The sequence below is a fragment of the Saccopteryx leptura genome, chromosome 2, assembly GCF_036850995.1.
Source record: "Saccopteryx leptura isolate mSacLep1 chromosome 2, mSacLep1_pri_phased_curated, whole genome shotgun sequence".
Classification (NCBI taxonomy): Eukaryota; Metazoa; Chordata; class Mammalia; order Chiroptera; family Emballonuridae; genus Saccopteryx; species Saccopteryx leptura.
The window spans coordinates 346,038,147-346,052,351 of record NC_089504.1 but is presented as its reverse complement, the minus strand read 5'-3'; the positions used below and the strand labels follow the sequence as shown (position 1 = coordinate 346,052,351).

The following is a 14,205-nucleotide window of genomic DNA, read 5'->3' as shown; positions in this document are numbered from 1 at the left end:
GGTGGTATGAGAAACGTTCACCTTGTCTGTGGATGGCTGTAACTTCAAAGGAGAACAGATTGTGCACTGATGGTTTCTTTGGGCTTTTATACACAGTGATTGCAATGTTTCTGTTTTGAGTTATGTGTGCCAGAAGAAAAATGGTGTCATTTAGATTAGCATGAAATTATGTATAATTGGATGATTTAAAAAAATTAATGTCTAACATCCTTGGCTGTTGCTTTGGGGTATTTGTTATCTTCAGTGTAATAGGACTCATTCTATATTAAGTTCATTATTTTAACTTCTAATTTTGAGTGAGTAACCCTTTACTTTCATCTTGACCCTAAGAATAAACCATCATTATCTGGCACAGAATATTATAAAGTTTTAAAAGTTAAGACTGTACTAGGGTACCATCAGCTACAGTAGAGTTTTAATTACCAGAGAGGTTTATAAAGAGCCATGAACAACAGAAACACATATTTTATCCCACTAGAGAGAAAAAAAAAGATCCTGGTAACTTCTCCAGTCTTACCAGGATTATAACACCTATTGATTACCTTGAACAATAGTGTAAATTGATTGGCTTCTTTAGTTAACATTTATAGCTACTGTGTCTGGTGTTCAATACTACATACAAAACATGAAAATATGATGCAAAATAGATGCAGTGATAAAAAAGAATTAGTTATAATTCTTTTTTTTTTGTATTTTTCCGAAGTTGGAAACGGGGAGGCAGTCAGACAGACTCCCGCATGCGCCCGACCGGGATCCACCCAGCACGTCCACCAGGGGGCAATGCTCTGCCCATCTGGAGCGTTGCTCTGTTGCAACCAGAGCCATTCTAGCACCTGAGGCAGAGGCCACAGAGCCATCCTCAGCACTGGGGCCAACTTTGCTCCAATGGAGCCTTGGCTGCGGGAGGGGAAGAGAGAGACAGAGAGGAAGGAGAGGAGGAGGGGTGGAGAAGCAGATGGGCACTTCTCCTGTGTGCCCGGGCCGGGAATCGAACCTGGGACTCCTGCACGCCAGGCCGTCGCTCTACCACTGAGCCAGCCGGCCAGGGCCTAATTCTTAAGGACTATATGGTTAAGACCAGACAGGAGCTGGATCATGTTTAGCCTTCTGTGTTAAAGAGGATGGAATAAATCCTAAGAAAAAGTAGAGGACAACATATCAGTCTGAAGTAAAAAAAAAAAAGTCAATTACAAGGTTAGGACAATGGTGCAGCTGGGAAGGACAAAGGCAGTGGGATGGAGAGAAGTTGGGAGGATATGGTCATTGATTGGATTTGGAGAATAAGGAAGAAGGAAGCATTGAGGATGACTCTTAGGTAATTGATTTCAGATGCTGGGATTCCCAAATATTAATGAGAGAGGGAATATAGGTGAAATATTATACAGAGTTTAGTTTTGCCCAGTTGAGTTTGAGGGATTGGTGGATTGTCCCAGATGAAGACGACTAACAGGAAGTGTGAATGTTGAGAGTAAATCCATGGAACTGGGAAAAACACCTACCTGACTAGAAATGAGTGAAGGGTTTGCTAGGGATAGCTGATGGCCCAGCTTCATTTGTAATGACACTTTCAAAAGCTTATTTAGAAGTTATCTTGATGCAGGAATAAAAAAAATGATAATCAGGCCGATGTATGTTTTGGAGTTTAAAGGCAGGTTCAGAAGAAGGAAGAAAATAGCAAAGAGGCCCTGGCCGGTTTGCTCAGCAGTAGAGCGTCGGCCTGGCGTGCAGGAGTCCCGGGTTCGATTCCTGGCCAGGGCACACAGGAGAGGCGCCCATTTGCTTCTCCACTCTTCCCCCTTTCCTTCCTCTCTGTCTCTCTCTTCCCCTCCCGCAGCAAGGCTCCATTGGAGCAAAATGGCCCGGGCGCTTGGGGATGGCTCTGTGGCCTCTGCCTCAGGCGCTAGAATGGCTCTGGACGCAACAGAGCGATGCCCCAGAGGGGCAGAGCATCGCCCCCTGGTGGGCATGCCGGGTGGATCCCGGTCGGGCACATGCGGGAGTCTGTCTGACTGCCTTCCCATTTCCAGCTTCGGAAAAATGAAAAGAAAATAGCAAAGAAATTTCTGGTGCCCTTGAAAAAAATGGTTGAAGTGATGGATGGACCCTATGGTCATATACAACAAAGGAAGTAAAACTAGGGGGACAGATATACTGAGGAAGAAGACTAGTTTGAGTCATTGGGCATCACTATGTGGTCGTGGAGCAAGCAGTGTGAGCAGGAAACTGATGAAGATGAGGAAGATGGGCTAAGTTTGGACAATGGAAAAACGTTTAGAGTTTTAAAGTAAGCGCAACTCCAAATCTTGACAAAGTTAGGCAATAACCATGGAGATTGGACCCAACACTCATTAGAATAAGAAGTCAGACAGGGACTGACCCAGAAGTCATTGGAGTAGGAGATTAGGAGCTATTAGATTATGTTGTTAAATGATGGCAGGCAGCAGGAGAGAAGTGGATGTTCTGGGATGATGAGAGGGTGTGGTGAGGGGAAATTGGATGGTATAACACTCAGAAAGAAGAATTTTAGCTTAAGCATTAAATTACATAAAGCTCGAGGTAGCATTGGGGATCTGTCTCAGGCCATATATTAGGTATGTGGATGTGGAGTGGGAGTGGAGATAAGGGAATGGGGAGGGAGGTAAGTGGAGATGGAGGTGGGGGAGAGGAGGAAGGATGAAGAGAGAAAAGGGAGAGGAGATGCAGGAAGGAAGGGATGTGGGAAGGGGGAAAGGAGGTGGAGAGAAAGATGTGAATGGAGATAGGGGATGAATGATCAGTTTCCTATAGAAAAGTTGCTAGGTTAATTCAGGAGAAAAGTACATGAAGTGGTGAATGATACAAAAAAGATATATTTTCAATTGAACTCTGAGAGGTTTGAAGAAAGGGTTCAGATAGTTGTTCAGTTGTTGATAAAAAAATGTGTCCACCTGATAAGTTTGCTGAGACACTTTAAGTCACACTTAGCAGTGCCTGGCAAATGAAAAACTGTCAAGGAAGGGCAGACATTATTATTGTTATTGTGTTACAAACTGGGTGTTTGTGTGGTGGGGTAACCGCTCAAGCTGACTGAGAAGAAAGGCCAGGTGAGCAAGAAGCGGCTCCAGAAGCCTCCTCTTGAAGCACTGGTGCAGGGAGGGTTGGGAGGGTTGGGGGGGTGAAGAAGGTGGAGGGGTAGGAGGGACTTGGTTGGATTTGACTGGTTTCAGGTTCTGTGGTGAAGTCAGGAACAAAGTTGATTTGTCACCAGGGTAGTCATGGTGTTTACTGGAACTGTGTTGGCACAAGCTGTCTGAAGCCAGGTCAGCCGGTGATTGTCGCCTGCATCAGCATGGCTTTTAAATGCAACTTATAAATGTTTTCAGTGCCTGATTAGCTGTAAATAATAATTAGACAAGTTATGTGATGTAATATGTTTACATCCTGCACATGTAAAGAAAATATTTCTCAAAGAACATTTGTGACAAAAAAAAAAAAAAGGAAAAATGCAGAAGTTTAAGGAAGTGGTTTTCCCTTTTCAGTCAGCACCGCCCCTGGCCATCCCACGTTGTTAACCACACTTGCCCCTGCCCTTCTATTGCCACCAGGGGGCAGTGCTCACCTTCAAATGGATGTTGCTTTAGGTTCTGAACCTCCTCTTTGGCCTCGACTAGAAATTACTAAACCTTTGATCAGAAACAACCTCAATATTGATCTTTTCAAAGTGCCAGAACACAGCGAATATAAAGACAAAATGTCTTTACATTTATATAGTGCTTTACTGCTTCCAAAGTGACTTCTTGTGTGCTGTCTCATCGGAACCTAACAATGAACCTGGGAGTTAGGAAGAGAGATTTCTTTCCTTTGATTTAAGATGAGGAAACTTATGTTTCTTATAATGACTTATGGTTTTTTTAAAATATAGAACTCATAACAACATAAAGGAATCTTTAATGAGCACCTACTATGCACCAGGCACTGTTCTAGCACTGGGAAATACACAGGGGAGGAAAATGGTCACTTCCCAAGCTCTTATTGTGAATAACGCTGCTGTAAACATGGCCCTTTCACTTGGACCCAGAAGTGCTATCGTTGAATCATATGGTAATTCTGTTTTTAATATTTTTGAGGAACCATCATACTGTTTTCCATTGCAGCTGTACCATTTTACATTTCTACCAACAGAACACGACTTCTAGTTTCTCCACATCTTTGCCACCACTTGCTACTTCCTTTTTTCAAATTGACTTTATCAGGGTGATGTTGGTTAGTAACATTATATAAGTTTCAGCGGTTCAATTCTATAACACATCATCTGTATATTGCACTGTGTGTTCACTACTCCAAACCTAGTCTTTTTTCTTTTTTTTTTTTTTTTGGTAGTAGTTATCTTAATGGCTGTGAGGTGATACCTTATTGTAGTTTTGACTTGCATTTCCCTAATGATTAATGATGTTGAGTATCTTTTCATGTGCTTATTGGCAATACCCCATTTGCTTTTATTTTAATAACTCCTGTTCAATCTATTAAGATGCACTTTGGTGCCATTTTGTTTTTTAGTCTTACCTTTAAATTTCTGTCTTGACAAAACCTTATGGAGGTTCAATAAATCAAAACTTTTAATGAGAGTTCTTCTTCCAAAGGGGTTATTAGTTTGGTCATAGTTCAGCTAGTTCACATTGTATTTATGCTTTTCTGGCATTTCTCCTGCTGTAACTTTTTCTGAACTGGAAGAATTAATTAAAAGCTTAAGTATGTAATTCTTTTCTTTGCTAAAATCCCGAAGGACAAAGCTATTTTGAGAACACTACCCAAATCCTTCCTTCCCTGAGGTCACATTCAATATTTGTACCAATATTTTATTCCTTTATCAAGGGGTACTAGGATGGAAAGACCTCTTAGTGTTCAGATGGGACAGTGTTGCATTTCTGTCTAGTGACACTGAGGATCAATGTGACAACTCAGCGTCCTTGCTCCTTTGGCATGGCTTTCTGTGGGACAACCTGGTTCAAAAGTATCCTTCAAAACATAAACACCCTTTTTCCTGTTTTTGAGACTGAATTTATTTTTTTTGGAATAACTTACTTCTTTTTGTCACACAGTGACACAGCTTGGATAGAGTTATTACAGCTGCAGGTTTTAGGGATGGCCAAGTATCTCAGACCTTTGGGGGCAATCATCTGGTCCTTCTCACTTATTTTCATAAACCTCTTGCTATATTTAATTTGACCTCACATTCACAGGACCAGATTAGTTATAACACACTCTCACCATTATTCCTACTGTCTGGAATTCAATTTTGCATTATAGTCCCCTGACCTTGTCCTCTAGCCCTTGGCAGACATTAATGATCACCTACTCGAACAAATTATCGTGATGCTCGTAGTCATTTTTGGGAAAACTGGGTTATTTAACCAATAAGCATATTTCTTTGAAGATGAACATAATACTGTTCCTTCTCTATGGTGGGCATTTTTCTAAAGGATTTATTGATATTAACTCATTTTATCCCCACAATCCCAATTGAGGTAGTTACTATCCCTATTGTGTGGAAAAGGTAACTGAGACTCAGAAGAGTTTAAAAGTTATATGATTTGTTAATGCCAGTGCCAAATATGAAGTCCAGGAATCATGATGTTGAAATACATGCAAAAACCACAAAATGAGCTCTTCCCTAATTCCCACTCTCAAGATGCAATCTAGATGGTAAATACTGGACGGACATTATTTAGTAAACCTCATTAAAGCTATTTTCCCTATAAAGCTGACTATACCAAAGTTCCTTCTCCATGTCCAAACAAAATATCAATTCACCACAAACATCAAAAGTCATGGTGCAAAGCGTCAAGACCTATAACAGCATAAGGCAAAATATTTGGAGAAACAAGTCTTCGCTGTTTAATAGGGTTATGCATGAGTGTCAAAAATTGGCTCTGCGGCCCTGGCTGGTTGGCTCAGTGGTGGAGCGTCGGCCTGGCGTGCAAGGGGTCCCGGGTTCGATTCCCGGCCAGGGCACACAGGAGAAGCACCCATCTGCTTCTCCACCCCTCCCCCTCTCCTTCCTCTCTGTCTCTCTCTTCCCCGCCCGCAGCGAGGCTCCATTGGAGCAAAGATGGCCCGGGCGCTGGGGATGGCTCCTTGGCCTCTGCCCCAGGCGCTAGAGTGGCTCTGGTCGCAACAGAGCGACGCCCCGGAGGGGCAGAGCATCGCCCCCTGGTGGGCAGAGCGTCGCCCCTGGTGGGCGTGCTGGGTGGGATCCCGGTCGGGCGCATGCGGGAGTCTGTCTGATTGTCTCTCCCCATTTCCAGCTTCGGAAAAATACAAAAAAAAATAAATAAATAAAATTGGCTCTGCTAGTCCCATTGGATACTTTTCCTGATTCAATAGTAGGACTCTGTAACAAGTTTAGAATCTGTAAGGATATGTTTGGGATTTTTTGATTAATAACTACATGGTAAGTCTATGTAATAGAAATAGTGACTTGTACAATTAATGGTATTTTACTATAGTATCAATGACCTTGTTAAATGAAATAGTCTGTTTAGTCTTTATTAAAATGTAACTTCAGAGTCCAGTCAAAAAAGTAGGGTTTTTTTTTCAGTTTTATTGATAAAACTGACATACAGCACTGTATAAATTTCAGGTATACAGCATAATTATTTGAAATATATATGTATATATTTCAGTACAACTGCCACAAGTTGTTAATATCTATCAGGAAAGTAGTTTGTTTCAGAGAGAATCTAATATAAATAATTACTTTAAAAATATTTTTTATTTATTCATTTTAGAGAGGAGAGAGAGAGAAGAGGGGGAGAAGCAGGAAGCATCAACTTCCATATGTGCCTTGACCAGGCAAGCCTGGGGTTTTGAACTGGCGACCTCAGCATTCCAGGTTGACACTCATCCACTGTGCCATCACAGGTCAGGCAAATATAAATAATTTTTTTTTTTTTTTTTTACACAGGGACAGAGAGAGAGAGAGAGAGACAGACAGACAGACAGCGAGAGAGGGATAGACAGGCAGGAATGGAAAGAGATGAGAAGCATCAATCATTAGTTTTTCATTGCGACACCTTAGTTGTTCATTGATTGCTTTCTCATATGTGCCTTGACCGCGGGCCTTCAGCAGACTGAGTAACCCTTTGCTCAAGCCAGCGACCTTGGATCCAAGCTGGTGAGCCTTGCTCAAACCAGGTAAGTCCACGCTGAAGCTGGTGACCTCAGGGTCTCGAACCTGAGTCTTCTGCATCCCAGTCTGACGCTCTATCCACTGCGCCACCGCCTGGTCAGGCTAAATAATTTTTAAAGAAAATATTGGAAGATTGAAAAGACAACAGGATCACCATAATTCAGACCTTTCAGAAATGGTTTGGCTTATCAACCGATTAGATAAAGAACTCTGACTAGCTGAGGTCCTGGCTTATGAATGGGTAGAAGAGAAAGCTTAATAACAAACAGAACTATTTTATAATGACATATTAGTATTTGTCTCAAACTAGTATTATTGAATATGAAAACACTTATTTCATCAGAGTAAGGAGAATGGTCATCTCAGATTATGAACACTACCCTAACTAAGTCCCAGGGACTTGGTCAACTTCGTTAGATAATATTTTAAAAGATAGTGTTTTTTGAACAGCACTCAGTATATTATACACTGTAGGTGCTCAGAGTCCTAACCTAGCAACATGTATTTCAGGGCTTTATAGTGTGGCATGTTGGGACTTCAACAGTGAACTTTAGAAGGCTGGTCCCCAAAAGGAGTGGCAGGTACATATATAACAGGACATGTGATCTAAAATGGAGAGTCTCTGAACGATGGTAATACTCGGAGTCAGGCAGGTCATCGAAACTTGACTATAGTGAAAATTATTCACATTGGAATAGGGCTTCAGTGGTCAATTTGGGGTACAGAGGGTAGGGTTTCCCCAGCAGGAGTCCCAAGCAAATGGCTTGGGGACCAGGGCTAAGGTCCTGCAGAAAACTGGAGCTCAAATCAGGAAGGTATTGAGGAATGCTACTTAGTAGACATAGGGAATCTAGGAATCCATCAGGGAACATAAAGTAGACTTAGTAACACAGAATAACTCCAGCCCTTACCTACCCCATATACTAGAAGTAACACCATTTGGGTTCTTATTGGCCAAAGAGTGCGGTGTTATGGTTGATCTACAAGTACCAGATATTTAGTACTGATTTCTGGGCAAAGTTGACAAAGGTAAAAACCTAGAGGTGTCCCTTTGGTCAAACTGGCATCACCATGGCTTGACAGTGCTTCTCCTGTTCTTCTGATAGACATCATCACATAGTTTTGTTTGATATGATTTCACTGGAAAACATTGGAAAATATTTCTTAAGCTGCATAGCAATTGGGCAGAACTAATATAGTAATGGGAAGAAAATACGGGCAAATAAATGTAAGAAGTCAAGTAATCAGAAAATGTGAATTTTCCAATTAGCTTTATTTTGGGGGGCCTCAGTTGAGATAATCCAGAATTTCCAGGCTTGAAATAATTTGAAGGCAGAGAATTGGGAGCTTTCTACACATTGTATATCTTTAAGAAAGAATAAGATTGGAGACTGATGGACCTTTTTTATTCAGTGAGGTTACTGACATTGGTCCAATATAACCACAAGATTAAAAAAATTTCTCAGAGAAATCAGGACAATTTTGTCTTCAGAATTTATGCATAAATCAATCTTCAATCAAATGCTATCGTTGACTAATATTTAAAGTTAAAAACATTATCTAATTTTAACAAAGACAATTCTGACCAAATAAGATAATTTGCATCAGTAAGAAAGTTTATTGAATTCATCAATAAATGACAAGAGAAAAAAGTTTTTTCCATTAAAGAAACATAATGGAAAATACTGGTAAAGTGAAAAGAAGAAATACAGAAACCACAAAATAACTTTCAGACACCTTATTTTCAAAGAGGGAACCTATTTCCATTAAGATTGAAGTGTTTTCTTGGTTTTCATGCATCTGTACAAAATGGCCTGTGAGAAGGGAGGCTCTTTTCTCTCGATAGGGCTTAATAGTGATGCTTGGTTTCTGATTCAACCATAGATGAAAGGACTCTACCATCTGGTGCCATTTCTTCAATAATTGTCTTGATCACTCTGGTTTTATTAGTATCTGTATGTGAATCACACACAAAAAAAAGAATTTAGACTAAACAATTTGTGGGGGTCCCCATTAATTAGCAAGCAAAACTTCTAAAAGAAAAACATTAATTAAAAAGAATTTACGTTTTTAAGTTCCTTTAAAGAAAACCCAAACAATATTTAAGCTATAGCATTTAATCCCTGACAGTTTTTCCTTCAAGATTGTGCCAAAGTTATAATTTATTTAAAAATGCAAGTGGGAACCCTGCCTAAGGTTTTAAGTTTTTAGAAAGTTAAAAACTAATTCTTATTACCCCAGCTAGTTTCTGCTGACCTTGGTCCCTTAGATGAGGATTCTCCAGTGGACCCGGAAGAGGTCTTCTGGCCTCCGCCACCGCTTCCGCCGCCGTAGCTACCGCCGCCGCCGCCGCCGCCTGAACTTCCGCCGCCGTAGCTGCCGCCGCCGCCGCCGCCTGAACTTCCGCCGCCGTAGCTGCCGCCGCCGCCGCCGCCGGAACTTCCGCCGCCGTAGCTGCCGCCGCCGCCGCCGGAACTTCCGCCACCGTAGCTGCCGCCGCCGCCGCCAGAACTGCCCCCGTAGCCGCCGCCGGAACTTCCGCCGCCGTAGCCGCCGCTTCCGCCGCCGCGACCGCCGCGGCTATAGCCACCGCCTCCTCCGGAGCTAGAGGGAGTAAACGTCACATTCAGTAAACCCTAACATTGGAAGATGGTGCGTCGCTTTCCAGCTTGTTACTTTAAATAAAACATGTTTTGAGGAAGAGAGAAAAAAAACTAAAAACCCTGCTAAGTCTGTATTTTAAAGTCCAGTCTTCAAAAATTTTATATGCACACAACCCTGAGTTAAATTCGTAAAAAATTGAAGCTGGTTGCATAAAGCTTTTTTTGTGTGGTCAGCCTCCTTCCTTCTCTCCCCTATCTCTGGTACTTTGGGTTTTTGGGAAAGCCTTGTGAGTTGGAATCCTGAATAAAAGCAATTGGTATAATTTTTTAAAATTGCGTAATTTACCTTCCCTCTCCTTCTAGCAGGCTGCGGTAGGTTTGAATTTCATTCTCCAGTCGGATCTTAATATCCAGGAGTTGTTGGTACTCAGCATTCTGGCATTCAGTTTCAGCTCGAATTTGTTGCAGCTGTTCCTCCAGAGAGGAGATCTGGACCTGAATCTGGGAGAGCTGCACACAGTAGCGACCTTCTGTTTCTGCCAAGGAGGATTCCAGGGATTGTTTCTGGAAAGAAGAGAGAATATCTTATGGCTTAAGGTCCCTCTAGTTCAGCTAAGTACTGTGAAACTTCTTTAAAAAATTAAGACATCTTATGGAAGCATAAAGAAAACGAATGGAATTGGCATTTTACATTTAATGGCAACTTTTCAGCACTTTTAGATCAATGCCGATAATGCTTTTCTCACATTAACAAGAGCTCCAATTTTTCCCAACTCTGCATTTTATGTTGTGTTGAGTATTTTTTACGTGAGCATGAAATTTGGTGTGAGAGAGTTAACATACCAGGGCTAGTTGGGACTGTAGTTCGATCTCCAGACCTTGAACGGTGCGTCTCAATTCGGTAATCTCAGTTTTCTGGCTGGACATCTGTTCAATGTTACTATCTATTTCTGTAGTTAGTTCCTTGCTCTAGAATATTAAAAAGAAAAAAAAAGGAAAAGGTGAGAAAAATCCAAAGTGATAACCAAACCTCCATCGGCTTCACCATGAAGAAAGGTAGATTACCTTTTCATTGAACCAGGCTTCAGCGTCTTTTCGGTTTTGTTCGGCGAGTTGTTCATACTGGCTTCTCATGTTATTCAGAAGTTGAGTCAGATCAATCCCTGGGGCAGCATTCATTTCCACATTCACATCACCAGTGGACACATTCTGAAGGTCTTTCATTTCCTTTTTTGAGGAACAGAAACATATAATGATTGCACTGTGACCAAAATGAGCAACCTTCTGGCTGGGTCAAGTACATAGAACTTGTTGCCTCACCTCTTCATGATTCTTCCTCAGGTAGGCCAGCTCTTCAGTCAGGCCCTCGATCTGCATCTCCAAGTCGGCCTTGGTCAGGGTCAGCTCATCCAGCACCCGGCGCAGGCCGTTGATGTCTGCATCCACGCTCTGGCGGAGGGCTACCTCATTCTCATACCTGAAAGGAGCATGGTACAGTTACTGGCTGTAACAGATAAGAGAAATGTACCTGGGCAGAGACTACTTAAAAAGCACATTTAGAGTTGACTTCATATCATGGCAATGTTTATCATATACTAATTCACATAGGGGTATTAGTGGTTTGATACAAAGAAGCTTAGCAATTACTTTAAAGTACACTTTCTTCTTTTAATGTTGCCCATAAAGGTAATATTGAAAGGGAAAATTTTTCTGATGGCTCCCAATACTGTTTAACGTTAAATGAATTCAAGACAATGTAAATACTATTGTGGACATCCAAAGTCATTGTTAAAAACAACTCATGTATTTATTGTGACAGTGTTGTACCCCATTCACTTAGCTTACTTCAGCCTGAAGTCATCAGCTGCCAGCCTGGCATTGTCGATCTGAAGCAGGACATTGGCATTATCAGTTGTTAGATTAAGGATCTGTGGGAAGAGGTAAAGAAATTAGATACAAATATATCCTTTATAGTGGCATAGATGAACTGCATTGTTATGTTCTCTTACAAAATTTTGGAGGAATTTTTTTTATTTTAAATATGAAATATTGTAGACTCACCCTTAAATGTGAATCATTTGTTCTCTTGATGATTCTGTTCTCTTCTATTTCTATATCATTCCTATCTGAAAACTCACTGGAATCATATATCAGTGACCCTGCATGTATATCCCCTTCTTATACTGTGTGATTTACATGTATTTCAGCCATCTTTTGACTGACTCATATGTATATTTGGTTTAATTTGTTATAACTATGTATTCTAAATGAATACACTCCAAGCCAGTATATGGTAGATACAATTCACAAATCCCTAGAGGCAAGCACAATCTCATTTTCATACTGGAGAGTTCATGGTTCTTGCACTGTTGGTAGCTAGTATTTTTTTATTATCAGAGTATTTTGTTCTGACTCAACAGTTCTTTCAGTTTTTATATTTGTAAATGATCTAGTGCAGTGATTTTCAACCAGTGTTCCACTGGTGTGCCACAAGAATTTTTAAAACATGCAATACCTGATTATTTAGTCAGGGGCACTGACTTCATTTCCCTTAGATTGTCAAATAAAGAAGAAATTACAACAGCCAACACAACAATAGTTGTCCAATGTGAATGGATCAAAATTAAACCTATTTCTTGTTAGGTCAGCAAAAATAATTGTTTTTGGAGTGCTGCAGTTTTAGTAATGAGTTTTTGTATTCCATGAGATGAAATTTACTGATCTAGTGTATTTTAACTATGGACTCATTATACATTCATTAAAACCAAAGAGAGTCTCAGTAATCCACCATCCTATAAAACACACACACAACATACATGTTGGATGAAGGTAGAAATGACTGTACCCTGACAAATATTTCCCTTTGTGAAACTGGGTTGTTTTCAGAAGCAAGAAAGTAACATAGGCAAACACAGTGAACAGTTACATCATAGTTAATCTAAGATTGACTTATCTGAATTAGATGGATGAAAAATAGGCTCAAAGTTGGATTTTAAAATGCCTCTTACCTGATTTTTAAGATCTTCGATGGTTTGGTAGTATTTACTGTAGTCACGAGGCTCTCTCTGGCTTGAGTTGCCATGCTTTTCATACCACTCTTTGATTTTGCTTTCCAGCTCATAGTTTGATTCTTCAAGATCCCGAACTTTATCCAAGTAGGAAGCCAGGCGGTCATTCAGATTTTGCATGGTTACTTTTTCATTTCCGGAGAGAAGGCCTCCATCTCCACCAAAGCCTCCTCCAAAACCTCCTCCAAAGCTGCCTCCACCAAAGCCTCCACCAAAGCTGCCTCCACCAAAGCTGCCCCCTCCAAAGCTACCCCCTCCGTAGCCACCACCAAAGCCACTGCTTCCACCAAAGCCACCTCCACCAAAGCCACCTCCACCAAAACCACCTCCTAGTCCTCCTCCATAGCCACCTGATGAGCCCACTAAGCAGCCTCCACCAGAGCTCCCACGGCTAAAAGAGCCACCGCTGAAACCCCCCCCTGAGCTAAATCCTCCTCCAAGGGAGCCTCTGCTGCTCGAAATTCTGAGGGACCCCCCTCCTCCTCCTCCTCCTCCCCCACCACTGCGGGAGGAAGAGTACTGCTTGCTTGAGCTGTATCGAACAGACATGGTGATGCTGATTAGCCCAGGGAGTGCCTGCTGCTACCAAGGACAGTGACAAGCCTTTATATACTGAGAAGGTGTGTCCCACACACGGTTGAGTTTGCTTACTTGCATGGTTTTCTTTTTGCCAATTTAGCATCTTTGGTTCATGATTGCATACATTATCTTCAGCAATAACCAATCCCAATAGGTATGGTTTAAAATTTGCCTTCAGAACAAATGAGAGATTTGTTGTGTTGAAATTGAAAATGGGTGTAGTTCAGATAAACATATGCCTTTGAAGAACATTGAGCAACTGTTAAAATCCAGTCTGATTTCAGCACTAATTTAGATTGCACAGAATGTTTAGAAGTTTGGAAGAAGAATTTTAGCTGCAAAGTTATGGTTAAAATAAGAATTTTCAGATTCAACTTTTAAACGGCTTTAATTAGAACAACAAATAAGCACATAGTCTACCAGAAATATGTTCCAAGAAAGATCTTGTAGAAAACTGTAAGTAAACTAAAAAGAATAAAGCACATATGCTAAACATCTTAGTGTTTAACAGTTGCCACATACAAAAAGTTAAAGCCACAAAGGCACAATTTAGGAAGTATGTGTGTGTAAGGAAGCTTTTATTTACAGAATGAAAGTATATTGATATTTTGCCTAGGAAATTGGAAGTAAATAATGATTTAGGAATTCCTAGTTTAATGATGCTGTTCTTTTTAACATTAAAAAACTAAAACCATGAAATTATCATTTTTTTGACTTTCAAATTTTAGTTAAGGCTTATATGAAGACCATAATGCAGACATTCTTAGCACAAGATAGGAAAAACAAA

General features: G+C 40.8%; 1 protein-coding gene across 3 annotated transcripts; it reads right to left on the bottom strand.

The window, feature by feature from the left end:
- Nucleotides 1-8,763: 8,763 nt before the first annotated feature.
- KRT10 (keratin 10) lies at nucleotides 8,764-13,430 on the bottom strand. 3 transcript variants are annotated; one of them, XM_066364223.1, is made up of 9 exons: nucleotides 12,780-13,417; nucleotides 11,617-11,699; nucleotides 11,092-11,248; nucleotides 10,837-10,998; nucleotides 10,615-10,740; nucleotides 10,118-10,335; nucleotides 9,682-9,772; nucleotides 9,405-9,609; nucleotides 8,764-9,121 (listed from the first exon to the last, which is right to left on the bottom strand). In XM_066364223.1, the coding sequence occupies exons 1-9, from the start codon at nucleotides 13,386-13,388 to the stop codon at nucleotides 9,018-9,020; spliced, it is 1,755 nt and encodes a 584-aa protein (XP_066220320.1). In that variant the 5' UTR covers nucleotides 13,389-13,417; the 3' UTR covers nucleotides 8,764-9,017. The 3 variants fall into 3 exon arrangements, with proteins under 3 accessions (XP_066220320.1, XP_066220319.1, XP_066220321.1); XM_066364222.1 differs by having other exon boundaries at nucleotides 9,405-9,772; nucleotides 12,780-13,430; XM_066364224.1 differs by having other exon boundaries at nucleotides 9,425-9,772.
- Between the last annotated feature and the right edge of the window lie 775 nt (nucleotides 13,431-14,205).